The sequence below is a fragment of the Oryza glaberrima genome, chromosome 2, assembly GCF_000147395.1.
Source record: "Oryza glaberrima chromosome 2, OglaRS2, whole genome shotgun sequence".
NCBI lineage: Eukaryota > Viridiplantae > Streptophyta > Magnoliopsida > Poales > Poaceae > Oryza > Oryza glaberrima.
This window is the reverse complement of record NC_068327.1, coordinates 13,854,277-13,869,276: the sequence shown is the minus strand read 5'-3', so window position 1 is coordinate 13,869,276 and position 15,000 is coordinate 13,854,277. Positions and strand designations below refer to the sequence as shown.

The 15,000-nt window shown below is 45.6% G+C and overlaps 1 protein-coding gene and 1 long non-coding RNA gene across 2 annotated transcripts; one reads left to right on the top strand and one right to left on the bottom strand.

Annotated features, from left to right (window-relative positions):
* Nucleotides 1-1,939: 1,939 nt before the first annotated feature.
* On the bottom strand, nt 1,940-4,335 carry LOC127764819 (uncharacterized). Its single transcript, XR_008015965.1, has 4 exons — nt 3,986-4,335; nt 3,640-3,721; nt 3,127-3,196; nt 1,940-2,767 (listed from the first exon to the last, which is right to left on the bottom strand). It is a non-coding gene; the product is annotated as an uncharacterized LOC127764819 (long non-coding RNA).
* A 1,393-nt stretch (nt 4,336-5,728) lies between these two features.
* LOC127764817 (thaumatin-like protein 1b) lies at nt 5,729-7,924 on the top strand. Its single transcript, XM_052289743.1, has 3 exons — nt 5,729-5,862; nt 5,963-6,662; nt 7,265-7,924. Exons 1-3 carry the CDS (start codon nt 5,802-5,804, stop codon nt 7,419-7,421), a joined length of 918 nt encoding a protein of 305 aa, XP_052145703.1. The 5' UTR covers nt 5,729-5,801; the 3' UTR covers nt 7,422-7,924.
* The last annotated feature ends 7,076 nt before the right edge of the window (nt 7,925-15,000 follow it).

The following is a 15,000-nucleotide window of genomic DNA, read 5'->3' as shown; positions in this document are numbered from 1 at the left end:
ATTTTCCATCAAAAGGAGGAATCTTAAATTTAATTTTAGAAAAAGCATCATCATTGTTGCGTACCTCGCGTCGGCGGCGACCACCCATACCTCGTCGATTGTTGTGTAGCCGTCGACGATCTCGAGCATCTCGATCATCTTGTTCAGTGTCAGCAATATATTCATCCTCCAAATTATCCTCGACGTACTCTCCGTCAACGTCATCGTCATTACCCCCACCAGTGCCTCCAGCATTGAGAGCATCAAAATGCCTCACAAGAGCAGCAAGGCTAGTGTCAATGCGGGCGACCGCTGTCTCCAGCCCTGTAAGCTTAGTGTTGGTGGAGATCTGCGTGGACTCCAATTGTCCAATCTTCTCATTTGTCACCTGCAAATCTGTATCAAGTCCTTCTGTGTGCTGCTTCACTTGCCTTGTAAAGTATTGGATGATGCCTTTGGTGCGTGGGGAATGAGATGCACCCTCCTCATCTTTATCCTCTGGACCTGCCATGGGTTAGAAATGAAGGACAACAAAACAATGGAGGATGTAATGTAAGCCCTACACAACTATTGGGATGTAGCTTTTGCAAGACGCTCACTCTCACTTCACTCGCAGCTTGTCTCACAAGCTCTTACCAGTTCTTACCTTGCCCACAGGAGGGGGACAGCAACCCACAAGTTAGCAACCGTGGAACGAGGTGTATCGGTGCTGTAGCAACAAGACCTGTCAAGCTGTAGTCGGGTTTGTGGTGGAGCTGTTGGTGGGCTGAAAGCAATGCTCAAGAGAAAACTAGAAACCACGTTAGCCAAAGCAAATTGAATAATCGCTCAAGGGTATAGTGTACAGTGCTGGTCCTAGGCTGGTCGAAGTAGAGACGCGAGCCTAACCACAAAGGACGCCACAAAACACAAACCCAAACAGCAACGAAAACAAGAAACGGTGGTGGAAGGTGGTGACAAAGGGGGAATGGTGGGGTGTGCTCGCTGGATCCTCTTTTTTTTTTTTTTTTTGCTTGCTCTCTCTAGTGCTGAGGAGAGAGACACAACTTTTTTTTTATTTTATTTTTTTGATATTTTTTTCACAACCAGGAGCACACTGGAACCAACCACAGAAAATCTTATCTCAAACGGACAAAGTATGAAGCTTGTAGAATTTTTTCAAAGTGCTATGCGAATAGGTCCCGAAGCTTCTCGCCACAAAAACAGAATTTTGCAAGAGGAATTTGGCGATTTTAAATTTGCCGAACCCGGCGAAGCGGGGGAGAAACGGATGTAACTTTTTTTGTAGATGTCCGTGGATATATTATAAGCCTAATTTCGAGTCCGTATGAAAAAGATATGATTGTTTTAAGGAAGGTCACTCGAATCAGGGTTCTATTTCCTTTCTAGTGGCGGCAGGTTACAAGGCAACTCACAAAAGCTATCGGCAACAGATCAAACACAAATAGAAAGTGATTTGGTGGGTGACTGCGATGGTGGTGACGGTGGTGATGACGACAAAATTGATGAAGGTGGCGATGTGCGGTGGTGGCAAGAACTCGAAACTCTAATCGCCTAACACTAAGACCAGCAAATTAACACAACCGATGCAATCGAAAACTCAACAAGCCTTAACTAAGCAGTACTAGTAAAAAGGCACAATGGTCTATAGGATCACGGGAAAACTAATCTACTATTTTTTTTGTTGGTCTTTTCTGGACTATAGGAAAAAAAAATTAATGACGAAGGGAAGGGTAAATTCTCTCACCGATGAACCACGCTCTGATACCACCTGATGCGAACCCGCTAGGGTTTGTGGCCCGATCTTTCGATGAGAGGTAAGGGATAACTCGATTGGATGAAGACGACGTTCACGGCCCGACTACAACCGTCCAAAGACGCTGCGCCTTAGCAACCGATACACCGTCTCCTATGGTCGCCGCGAACTTGTGGTGCGTGTCAACCCGGCCACGAGGGCACTCGTCCTGCAAGCAATCGAAGAACAAGCAAGAACAAGTAGGACAAGCACTGAAATTGCTAGATAAAGATGAAAGTTTCGCTATCAAACACAATATGGTGGGGTTCCGATTACAGGCAGACGGGCGGTTTAGCCAACACGCGCGCTGCGAGCCGGTAGCAAGTAGCTATCTCTATCATCAAAACCCGCCTGTTCTTGGCGGCGACTAGAGGTATAAGAAGAGGGGAAGAACGACCATAGGGTCGTGCTCCAACCCTAGGACGCGCCCCTAATGGGCCCAACTTGGATACACAGCCTATTGGGCCAAAAGAGGTGACGCAGCACCATGGACAGAAAACAGTCGGGAGTAAAATGACAATTGCGGCCGCTCCAGAAGAGATATGGACATGTGGCTGGATCCATTTGAAAGTAGACTTGATAAGCTTTCCATGAAGTACTTGCACGCCCAAATCGGAGTTCACATGAAGTCGTGGCGGCCGTCAGAAGTTGGCGCTGCCCTGCAGTCCGAATCCACCCCGCGCGAATCCTCTTCCCTTTGGATCCTCTCCATCGTTCCTGAGTAAAACACGAGTGCACGCGTCTCCGGGGTATAAAGACGAGGAATATGAACTCAAGAAAGAACTCACCTGATAATTTAGTTGACGTGCACGAGCGCGGGTAATAGGACCATCATGCTGTATATGGGGGGACGTGGATGTATCGACGGTGTTGATGTCCTCATCAATCTTGTTATCAAAAATTACTCCATCCCTGCTTAGCCAAATGGACCAACCTCCTAGAAGAAAACCCTTTCCTCCTCTCTATGATAACTAGAAGATACCCCGTGCGTTGCTGCGGGAAATTGCAGATAATTATAAAGAAATGCTGCTTTTAGAAAGCAAAACTTACAAAATATGAAATATACTGTAGTTGCTGGAATTGTTGTCCTTATAATGTAAAATTGAAGCAGTTATTTGTAGGGATGAACAATATGAAGTAGTTGAAACAGTAGTAATGTAGTATGGCACTACTTCTGATTGTAGTTTTTTTTTATTCCCTTAGTGATAATGGCTGAGAGGTGTGTGACCATTCCATTTTCGTTGAACCAATCGTGAATCTCAAGTAGCTCTAGCTTAGCCATCTCTTCTTTCCTCATATTTATGACACTTAGAAAAAAAATGCTTTTGAGCGCTACAATTGCATCCATATACCTATATATGGGGTAGATTGGTCGGGCGATGAACCAAACAAAAGAGAAACAAACATCCTGTGTTGCCATATCTGAAGTAAAAAAGGGGAGAAAGTTAAATTATTATTATTATATAATAAAGAACAAAAGATGAGGTTTTTTTTCGAGAGGGTATATCTCAATAGTAGAAAATGTTCTTACAATGTAATTTATTTATAAAACAAAAAATCTTCAAATTGGTGGGAGAGGAAATGATTAATCCATCATGAATGTCGATACGAATTGGTGGGGAAGAAAGATCGTTAGATTGATGAGGGGGAATTTTATGATTGGGAGGGGGATGGGGGCCAGAAAAAACTATATATGTTCAAATAATTTGCTGGTTCAAAGCATAACTGGAAATATAAAACCAAAATCACTCAAGATGAGTGCAAAATATACATCCTTTTCAGTATGTAAATCAACAGTAAGAGCACATATGGTAAACAGATATGGCAAATTAAAAATTGAAGTAGTATCTCCGAAGAAAACTTACCATCGGTACCATGCACAAAAAAAATGCCAATCCAATTAAAATACATTGCCATATGGGGAATAACATTTCTGGTAAGGGGTACCTGAAAAGTAGAGCAGAAAATTCCTTAGAAAGAAACTGTAATCAAACGGAATGAAGAATGCTTTAATTTCTTTTTCGTCATATACTTGCTGATTTGGAGTATGTATATCTAATGATGCAGAGTGAAATATCTTTGATAAAAGTCTTTGTCAATCAGAGAAAGCAGAAACATTAAAAAAAAATCACGGCCATGGGAGGCAGTACTACAGTTAAAACAGAGGTAAACATAAATCAAAATCAGCAAGCGTAGAAGTTTGGCACCAACCTTGTATAGGTGCTTTGCCACCGCATGGCCATCTGCTGAAAGCCATGCCTCTCGCAGATCAAATATTGGGATGCCGACGGGGATAATACGTGGTTCTTGTGAGGTGACATACACACTGGACATTCATCCAAGTGGGAGAGTCACTGAATATATATGTCGTTGATCCTTTAGGACTGCTGCTTGGATGCAGGCCAAATGAAGCCAATTCCAACCGGAAGCACAGATGAGAGGATGATCTCCATTAGAGAGTTGTTTAACGAATTGATGTAGTGTGGTTCTCGCTGGAAGAAGAGGAAAGAGTAATATTCTATTCAGATTGATAGTAATAGGATGTGAGGAAGAGGGGCGGCCGTTTCAGGCGGGGAACACCGAACACGGAGAAAATAAAGGAGACGGTGAATGCTAGGGGGTGTTAGCTATTCGATGATTGGAAGTATGCACAATGCCGCTGTCATGGGAAGGAGGTGGAGTGGAGCACTGAACCGTCGTTGGATTAATTAAGGGGGCCGCTCGTGGGCTGTTTGGTGGATGAAGTGGGCTGTGCTTAATTGAGCTGCGATCGTACGGCTGATAACGTATCTTGACAGCAATCGAAAGGCTAAAAGATAAGTGGTGACTTGGCTGCACAATATGACAGAAAATTAGTATTAACTATAGTAAGTGGGGATCAACTGTATAGTTACATAGGATATGTAATCTGTATTTTGTAACTAGAAACTTTGTGTAAACCCCCTCTTATGATAGTTTATGAAATTCAGGTGGGGAATCTATCCCTCAATGTTCTTTAAAAAAAGCAACAAAAAAAATAGAGATGGATCTTTCATAAATTTTTGTCTGTAATGTCCTACAGTTGCAATACAAACATATAGAACACAAAAATTTCAACATCCTCCACCTGTGCAATGTCCACCCATCCTCCAAGCCGAACCCTTTATGGTGCCTCGGGGAGGGGGGGGACAAAGAAGACGAGAGAGAGGGGGGCTGAGAACACGGTATGGTACCTCGGAGCGCGGCAGTGGAGATGGGGGGAATTGGGTGGAGAAGATCTGCAAGCCTAGGAACAATGAAGCACTCTGGCAAGTGGCTCAGCACCTTCACGATCCCCACCGCCAAGGACACCACCTGGCCTACTAGCAGGCTGCGCTATTCCTCTACAGTTTTCGTACTCCCGGAGCTTCCTCTACGGAGGAGTCGTCCACCGGCGTCTCACCTCTCACTGGCGAAGCAGAAGTCGAAATCGCGGAGTTGGTTGGGGGAAACGGCACAGAGGGATCTCAAACGACAAACTCTCTCCCCTCCCGGTCTCTTCCAGTTTTTAGCCCACATGTTAACGGGCCAAAAAAATCAACCCGTTATCACAATATCAGATCAGACCCAATGACCCACGCGAATCGTTAAGCTATCCAACGGCTAAGAAAATCGACTGATGGATTACAAAATTTCAATTGCCTGCGAAATAGCAAGGCTAAAAATGTAAGTAGGATGTCAGACCGTCAGAAAACCAACTTTAGATGGTGTTTGAAATTCATGTAGATGAAGATAAAGATTAAGTGTTTTACGCAAAACGAGGTAATATTAACGTATGATTAATTAAGTTTTAATTATTACAAACTTGGAAAATATATTTATATGATATTTTTTAGTAGATTCCATATAGAAAGTTTTCGCACAAAACTTTTGTTGGAGAAAATAACGGGGCTAATACTAGGTTTGTCCAGCTTATAAATTCCAGGCGCATGCCCATTCCTCTGAATCCCGCCCGATAGTACCAAAACTTGCGTTTCTCTCCTAACCAGACCGGTCACTAACATCATCGATGGCCGGACGAGCGCTCCCAGCTCTCGTCTCCGTCGTCGTCTTCTTCATCTCAGTTCGTGGTAAGCTACTAACCAATCGGTTCTTCACGGCCGCGTGATTCGTTTCTTCCGTTTGCTCAGCTTGTGTCTTTCTTCCTTTCATCGTTGATGGTTTGATCAGATGCCGCGTCTAAGTCGTTCGTCATCACCAACAACTGCGAGTACACTGTGTGGCCGGGGATCCTGTCCAGCGCCGGCTCGGCCGGGATGGACAGCACCGGCTACGTGCTTGCGCCGAGGCAGTCGCGGACTATGTCGGTGCCGACAGGGTGGTCGGGCCGGCTCTGGGGCCGCACACTCTGCTCCACCGACGACGCTGGGAAGTTCACCTGCGTGACCGGGGACTGCGGCTCCGGCCGGCAGGACTGCGCCGGCGGAGGCGCGGCCCCTCCCGCGACGCTGGCCGAGTTCACGATGGACGGTAGCGGCGGGATGGACTTCTACGACGTCAGCCTGGTCGACGGTTACAACCTGCCCATGCTCGTGGCGCCGCAGGGTGCAGCGGCGGGCGGCAACTGCGAGCCGACAGGGTGCTTGGTGGACCTGAACGGCGCGTGCCCGGCTGACCTACGCGTGGCGCCGGCGTCGGCGTCGGGCGGCGTGGCTTGCAGGAGCGCGTGCGAGGCGTTCGGGTCGGCGCAGTACTGCTGCAGCGGCGAGTACGGCAATCCCAACACCTGCCGGCCGTCGGCGTACTCGCAGTTCTTCAAGAACGCGTGCCCGAGGTCCTACAGCTACGCCTACGACGATGCCACTTCCACCTTCACCTGCCCCGGCAGCGACACCGCCTACACCATCACCTTCTGCCCCAGCACAACGAGGTATATTACGTACACGCATCATATCCGTCACAACCTGCTGCTTCGTGAACCGTCTCAACTCTCAACAGGCATGCATCCGGAAGTAATGCAAATTTTCCATTTTCACGGGGTTAGGCTTAGGCGAAATGGTAGGAAAGCGACATTTTCGTCGCGTGCAAAAGGCAAAAGCAAAGCGCCTTTTCGCAGCTCCGTGCGGTGCGACTCCGGAGACGCGCACACACGGATGAGCCAGCCGGCCGGCCAACAACCTAACCGCGTCCCCGTCCGATCGAGTCCGCGTTCATGCCGTCTTGTAAGCTAGCCGATGCAGCGGTACTCCGGAACCGAAACGTGACACTGGCTAGCTCGTCGGTACGCGCAAGAGGCAGCCGCTTTCATCTGCCGCCGCAACCATCTGGATGGTCCACGAAATAAGTCGGCACGGTCCTGGACGTCATGTATTCCTACGCTAGTTAGCCTCGTCATGCTAGATGCCGATTCCTTCCACGCAAAATTTCTCACGGAGCCTGTTTTTTTTTTTTTCTCACAATGTGTACATATTTTTTTTCTTGCACTAGGTTGGTTATTAATTCTGACGGTTCGTTTCCTTTTGTCACCTACAGTGTGAAGTCGGCCGGGCAGAGCTCGGCTGGGCTGCCCCTGATGAACGACACCATGGTGTACCTCGCAGGCGACCAGGCCAACGCGGCTGCGCCGCTGCACCACCTTGTCGTCCTCCTCGTCGCCGCTTTGTCCCTGGCGCTTGCCACCATGCACTGAACCAAGAGGAACGAGATAACCCACGCGCGATCGATCCGTCGTTCGCGACGAGATCGTGTGACGCGATAAGGACGCAGAGACGAAATGGACGCACCACCTGCTGGCCGGGGCCCAGGAACAGTGAGATTCGCTCATGGCTGGTGCTGATTGAATTCGCTGGTGCTGATGCGTGCACGGGCTCTGAGGCAAGCTAGGATGCTGTACCAGCTTTACTATTAAACTTGCTCTTAGTTACGAGAGGAGTGGAAAATTAATTGAAATAGTAGTAGACACCTATATTTAGATTGTTCGGTTAGTAGGAATACACACGTATATTGTGTAAGGTATTATTTTCTTTCTATAGATTCTTACTATTTATTTGTACGATTGAGGACGATGATATTTAATTATCATTACTTCATCAATTAGATGTGGAATACTCGTATTTCGAAATTTTGGAATACCTAGGATGGGTGAAGTCACACATGGAGATTGGTATTAACGTGTAAATTTGTTTGGTGCTCCATGGTGCCCGGGCTCCATGATTCAAATTGAGTATTTACTCAATTCAAATGAGTATGAAATTTTTCTAAATGTTTAGGTATTAACATTAACTACTTTACTAACTAGCTCAAAACAAGTTTGAACTGAATTTGAACATATTTTTATTAGATTTTGATTGTAGGTATATAGCATCCAAACATATAATTAGTTAGGTATGTAATATTGGATTGTGAAATATAGTTAAATTTGAGTTGTTTTGTTGCTAGGTATAGGTATGAATCGAATACTTATAACTAGATATATACTCACAATTTGAAAATTTTGAAAAACTTGGACGAATTTGTGTATTTCTTACCATGGTGCCCCCATACATACATACATACACACACGTGTGTATATATATATATATATATATATATATATATATATATATATATATATATATATATAGGAGTTGGACAATATGAACCTAGGTGCATATGCACCCTACTTCCCTGCATGACAAGTGTCTTTGGAGGTTAGGAGGCAATGATTCATTATGCAGTTAGGATTGATAGTAAATGTACCTACTCCCTTCAGTCCCTTAGAGCAGGTACAATAGCAGTCTATAAGCCAGCTATAAACATATTTTAAAGAGATAAAGGAAGAGAGAGAAGAGCAGCGGGCTACAGATCTGTAGCCAGCTGCAGCACGGACTTCAAGATGTAATGTGTGTATGACAGGTGAGACCAGGTATTAATAGTATAGTAAGCAACTATTGTATGAATTGACTATTACATTGGCTATAGATGATTTGGAGCTAGTAGTGGGCGGTACTATTGACCTTGCTCTTATAGGAATCGGCCATTATCCCAATTCCACAAATGCCCCTGGCCATTCAAGTAGACCCTCATCTCGTTTTCAACGTATAGGTAGGTCCCGCTTGCTCACACACATGGCAGTATGGCAGAGCCCATAGCCACCGTTTCTCACTCCGTAGTTCGTACTCGCCATCCTCTCGGTCCCGGATGTCGTATACGTCGTCGACCCCCGTCCGGTTAACCAAGCTTCCACGGCCGTAAGTAAAACAGTAGCTTCTGCTCATCGTCCCCATCCGTATCCTGCCCACTCGCAACCTCCCATGTCATCTGCATGCATCAATGGCTGCTGCCTCCGCCAGTGAGCTCCAAATCTGGGTATGGCGCCACCTCGACCTCCCCTGGCCGATGGATCTGGCTGTGGTGCCTACGCGCGCCATGAGTTATTGAGGTCTTTCCGGAGGCCGTTACGGTAGACGAGAAGGTGACCTGTAGCTGCGCACTTGCAGACCACTTCAGGCGTGGACTCCATCACTACCCCCAAGTCCAAGGTGGAGGAGACCTGGCCGGTGGGGAGCTCCTCGGTGCAGCGGCCCATCGAGAGGAGACCGAGGCGAGGTGAGCCATTGTTGCGTCAACGGGTGCATTCCTTCGTGGTGAGTCTTGTTTCTGGCATCCTCGGCGGTGATTTGGACGGAAGGCTTCTGATTTTGACGCCACGCTTCTATTCTAGCATAATGTATTTGTTTTTGATATCGATTTAGATTTTCTCCCTCAGTTTTTGCCTTTATGGGCAGCAAGAATGGGCTGCGTATTGTCGAAACAAGATTTCGGCAATACTAAAAGGGGGTGGCTATCAAGCTGGAAAAGTGGATGGGTTTAGAGACAATGAATTTTATACAGGTTCAGGCCTTCTTAATAAGAAGTAATACCCTACTCCTATCCGGGGATTGATGCGCCGAGTGTAGTATTGATCGTATGATCTGAGAGAAAAATCGTACCCCAAGAGGCACTCGGACCCCTCCTTATATAGGGGAAGGGGTCCGTATCACAAAGTACAACCCATATCCCTAACGGAATAGGTAGTTATAGATAAAATACAATCGTAACCAACTAGGATCCCGGATATTTCATTGACATACAAGTTTGGAATTTAACCCGAGTCCCTTTAAAGATATTCTATCTATATATGGCACCCCATACCCAGTCGGATATACATGCCGTGTAGGTATGGGGTATCCATAATCTCCACAGTAGCCCCTGAGACCTTTACAATCGACGAAATAGTCTTCTCTCGTAGTTCAAAATGATAATCTAAGTGCTTCAACTTCTTCTGCCTTGGTGTCCCGAGTACCAAAATCAAAACTGTGAAGGGCTAAAAATAGAAAAAATCAAGTGCATCGACTAGATGCACCTAATTAGGTGTAGCCCCCAACTATGTGATTAGTTAAATCAAAAATAAACACATAGTCAAAGTGCATATGAACATCCATCCGAGTGGTTTTACAACCGAATCATCCAAGGAATCTATAGCTAAGCATATGCGGTGTCTGATAAAACATCCAGCCGACTGCTTTAGCCTTGATACGCCAAAAAGGAGATATAAAAGAGGCTCGAGTGAGTAACACTCTAAAGGTCTATTAATCAACACATATGACAAAAATCCAAGTAAGAACTCTCAAAAAGATCCATCAAATATGGTATAAAGCATGATAAACGACGTGTCTAAATAGCCTAAGCTATTACTCACGCCATTACCAAAGTAAGCATATAAAATGCCAAGAGAATGACTATTCAAAACCAGTCATCTCAATAAGACCCGAACAGCTTTGTAGCCGAAAAAGGCCTACAAAATTAGTATAACACTTTTCTGTTGGGCACCTTTTTATTTGCATTGTAGTAATTCCAAAGAACTATCTAACTGCATCAAAAAGGATTTTAACAGCATTGGGCTATTCTATCATGACCAAGTGTTGCCAAAGCAAAAACAAATGCCTAAGTCCCCAAGGATAACAACTAGCCACGCTGATAACAAAATTGGGCTGAAAGTACTGTTTAGGCCCAGGCCCATTAGTACCTCCCGATACCCTAGCGAAATAACGCTGAAAACAGGGTGCTGCTTCGTCTTCCCCGCCGAAACCTTCGCCACTTTCCCCATTTTCTGCTACAGTGCAAAACCACACCAGCGAAAGCTAGGGTTCACAAATCCACTCCAATCCATCTCTCTAGAACTTCACAGCTTCGACAAAAAATCTTCCACGCAACCACCGCATCGATCTCCCATCCATTCCCAGCCACTTCCAAATCAAATCGCGTCATCTAACTCGCATCCATGGCGGAGGAGAGAGAAAGCTTCGAAAGTCAGTGGGCGCCTTCTGATGTTACGGAGGAAAACTTGAAGGAGATGGTGGCGCACGGTGTTCTTACGGCGAAGGAGATCATCGGCTGGTGTCCGGCGTACGGCAAAACATTTCCGACCCCGGATACACACGAGGTCGTTGTATTCTCCCATTTCTTTTACGGTTGTTTTTCTCTCCCAACCTCAAAGTTCTTCAGGGGAATTCTGGAGTTTTACGGGATTAGCTTGCATCATCTGAACCCCAATTCCATAGTTCATATTGCCAATTTCATCCATGCCTGCGAAGCTTTCCTGGGTATTAGACTGCATTTTGCTTTATTCCGCCGCATCTTCTTCCTCAAGCCCCAACCAAACAAAAGCAAGCCGTGTGTTGTTGGGGGAGCCGGTTTTCAATTAAGGGGAACTTTGAGCCGGAAATACTTCTCCATGCCTTTCAAAACCTCGAACAAGGGTTGGCATGCGAATTGGTTTTATGTGCAAAATCCTGAACCAGCACTTCTCGAGTACTCCTGCCTTCCTCCAGTATATCAAGATACCTGGAACTCGCTTCCAATGGGAGATGAGGCTGCCCAAGCACTTTCTCTGATGGATCACATGCTAAAGCTGAAGGAGCAGGGTCTGCAAGGGGAACAAATCACCCGACATTTTATCAAGAGCCGGCTGGCCCTGATCAAGGACAGATCCCGCACGCTTTCGAATTCGATGGAAAACATGACCCCAACCGTGAAGACCCAGAATCTCTTGAGTTCAAAATCATGAAGGAGAGAATGTACAAAATCTTCTCAAATTCTATCGTGGTCAGCTATTCACACCTGTTGCCAGTGGTGCCATATAATGCTTTCGACCCTCCTCCACCGGTATGTATCAAACATCTCGGCCTTTCTCAAAACATCCTTTTATCTTCTGCAAGGCTGATCGAAAACTTGAAATGTCATGCACAGGAGTTTGCCTTGATGAAGTCTGATCCTCCGATCGCTCAACGCCACTCACCTCGTCGGTAGGCTGGTCAGGCTAGTGGAGGGCCAAAAATCCGGTCCAATGCTCAACCAAACACCTCGAAGCCGTCTAACCAGTCAGACTCTCGTAAGAGGAAATTAGTTCTGAGTGACGATGAAGGTGACGATGTTGAAAAGGCTGGCAACAAAGAGGTCACTGGAAAACAGCCAAGACATGCTAACCCGAAGAAGAAAACATCCAGTCGTCCTATACCGAAAATCAGGAAGTCATCCAGGTACATGTCATTTAGCATTTTCCCCTGTATCGCCGATCTCTCACCATTGAAGTAGTGTTAATAGCATATCTCAAATTTGCATGGAAAAGACCTTGAACCGACTGGCGAGGAGACTGGTCCTACAACAGAAACCGGGCCGACTGCCGAAGATCGCCCGAGTAGTAATCAACCAGCAACCGACAATGTAGAAGCCAGCAACGAGCCCCCGATTGGAAACTAGTCGGCCGAAGCTGAGGTCAGTGTTGATCAGGAGCCCCCGTCTGGAAACCAGTCGGGTACAGAGCGAAATGAAGACATCCCGAAAGTAGAGGCTCAAGCAAACAGCCCTCCCCAGAAAGATACCAACACCAACCAAAAGTCCAATTCACCTGGTAGGGTGCAAGGGCCTGCTCGTCCTCGACCAGAAGTAATAACAGGTAAACAACTTTTCTAAATCCGTTCTGATCCGACAAACTTTCTTCAATTGTTTTATCATCGTCCATGAATACGTAAGGCCCAATGATCGGTGACGAAAAAGAAGTCCTTCGGATACGATCAGCTGAAGATTCTCGCCCACCCATCTTAGTTAAATGGTGGGATGATGAAATGCGGTCACAAGGAATTGTGATAAATAAACAGAAGGAAGACGAGGAAGTGTCTTTGCTGATGAAGACACTCGATCAGGCCACTCGTCTTGTAAATGTATGTCTCTTTATACATAGCCTTAATCATCATGTCGACCACTTTACTGAATGAAGATGAACTTGCAATGCAGAGAATCCATCTTAGGAATGAAGCAAAAACAGCAACCCTCGAGAAAATGGTTCCCCACCTTGGAACCCTGGAAGCTACTAGAGCCCAACTTCGTGAAGCCAAGGATCTTGCCAAAAAAACTGAGCATGATCTTAGGGACCGAATCGCCGAGCTCCAAGATTCCAACTTCGAGCTAAGCGGTTCATCCAAAGGTAACCTTTATTCCTGTCTGAATTACTTCAAGCCGCTATCCATATGTAATTAACCAATGGAAAATAATACAGTGCAAGCTGCCAAAATATCCGAGCTAGAAAAGTGAATCAAAGCTCTGGAAAAAGACAAGGGCGAATTGACCAAACAAAGGGACTCGGCTCTGAAAGATGTCGAAGGTACTTATAGCTGAAACTTCAAACCATTCTTGTCTTCTAGCTTGCATAGTCATTGATGTGATCCATTCGTGCAGATCGCAAATCAAATCTTAGGCTCAATTCGACGTCTTGGTCAACAAAATTAAGAAGCTTGAAGGAGCCAGAGATGAGGTTGCCAACACCGTCACACCACTCATCCAAGCCATGTTTTTCAATAATATTGGTCCGAGTTCTTTTGATGCTGTTGAAATCTTCGACAAGCTAAGAGCTGCTCCGGATACATATTTTAAGAACATCAAGGAAGCGGAGTGCATGGGGGCAAGCCTGGCATTGGCAATGACCAAGTCCTTGTACTCGAAGATCGACGTTGATGCTGTCGACAGCTTTGCAGACGGGACAAGTGAAGAACATGCCCTTGATCTCATCAATGATGCACAAAAGGCCGCCGAAAAGATTGCTGCTGATGTAGTTGAGATGTTTCAGGACAACAACCTCGGGCCGACTGGGTCTGGTAACTCTGATGATGAAAAAACTAAGTCTGATTGACATTGTATAGTATTAACTGATGATGATGGAGGCACAATTTGTACAATACTGATGAATTTATGCTGTGCTTGATGATTTAAACTCAGCTCCTGATTTCTTAAAAGTTTTTGTCAAACCTTATTGAGCCTAAAACCCGCAAAAGTTGTTAAAAACTTTCAGTCCTCATTGACTAAGCCAAAAGATAAAACAAGGCAATGATAAATCAAATAAGCAAATTGAATTGATAAAAAATCACACTCCATTATTATTATAGTAGCCCCCGACTGATAACTCAAGGAACAACTTGATGTTAGCAGTCAAAGAGGAAGATACAAAAGTGATGCCTAAGCATAAAAACGACGAAGATGCTCAATATTCCAAGAATTGTCAACATAAGTACTGTCTTCACGTTTGAGTCGGTAAGAACCTGGCCGAGTAACTTCAGAAATTATGAACAGTCCTTCCCATAAGGGAGACAACTTGTGCCGATCTTGTGTAGTTTGAATTTTCCGTAGGACCAGGTCTCCGACTAGGAAAGCCCGCGATTGAACATTGCGGTTGTGATAACGTCGCATCCCTTGTAAATACCGAGCCGACTGAATTAAGGCTGCTTCATGGGCTTCCTCCAGTCGGTTGAGATCATCCACTCGGTCTTCTCCGTAGCACTCCTCTTTGAAGTTACGAAATTGTAAAGATTCGAATTCTACCTCACTTGGCAACATTGCTTCCGCACCATAGACCAGAAAGAACGGTGACTAGCCCGTAGCCCGACTGGGTGTAGTGCGCAGAGACCAAAGTACAGACGGCAGCTGATCTACCCATTTGCCAGCATAAGGATGCAGTCGGTTGAAAACTCGTGCTTTAATTCCTTGAAGTACCATACCGTTGGCACGTTCGACTTGTCCATTGCTCATGGGATGCGCTACGGAGGCATAAAAAAATTTTGATGCCAAAGTCTTCACAGAAATATTTAAACACTCCGCCAGTGAACTGAGTGCCATTATCGGTGATAATCCGATTAGGTACTCCAAACCGATGCACAATGTTGATGAAAAAATCTCTAGCCTTGTTTGCTGTAATTGTG

Bases quoted from the DNA above. Each gene is read 5' to 3' on its own strand.
- LOC127764817 (XM_052289743.1), top strand. From the start codon at position 5,802: ATGGCCGGACGAGCGCTCCCAGCTCTCGTCTCCGTCGTCGTCTTCTTC. The intron at 5,863-5,962 runs GTAAGCTACTAA...TGGTTTGATCAG, and splicing joins CTTCTTCATCTCAGTTCGTG to ATGCCGCGTCTAAGTCGTTC. The intron at 6,663-7,264 runs GTATATTACGTA...TGTCACCTACAG, and splicing joins TTCTGCCCCAGCACAACGAG to TGTGAAGTCGGCCGGGCAGA.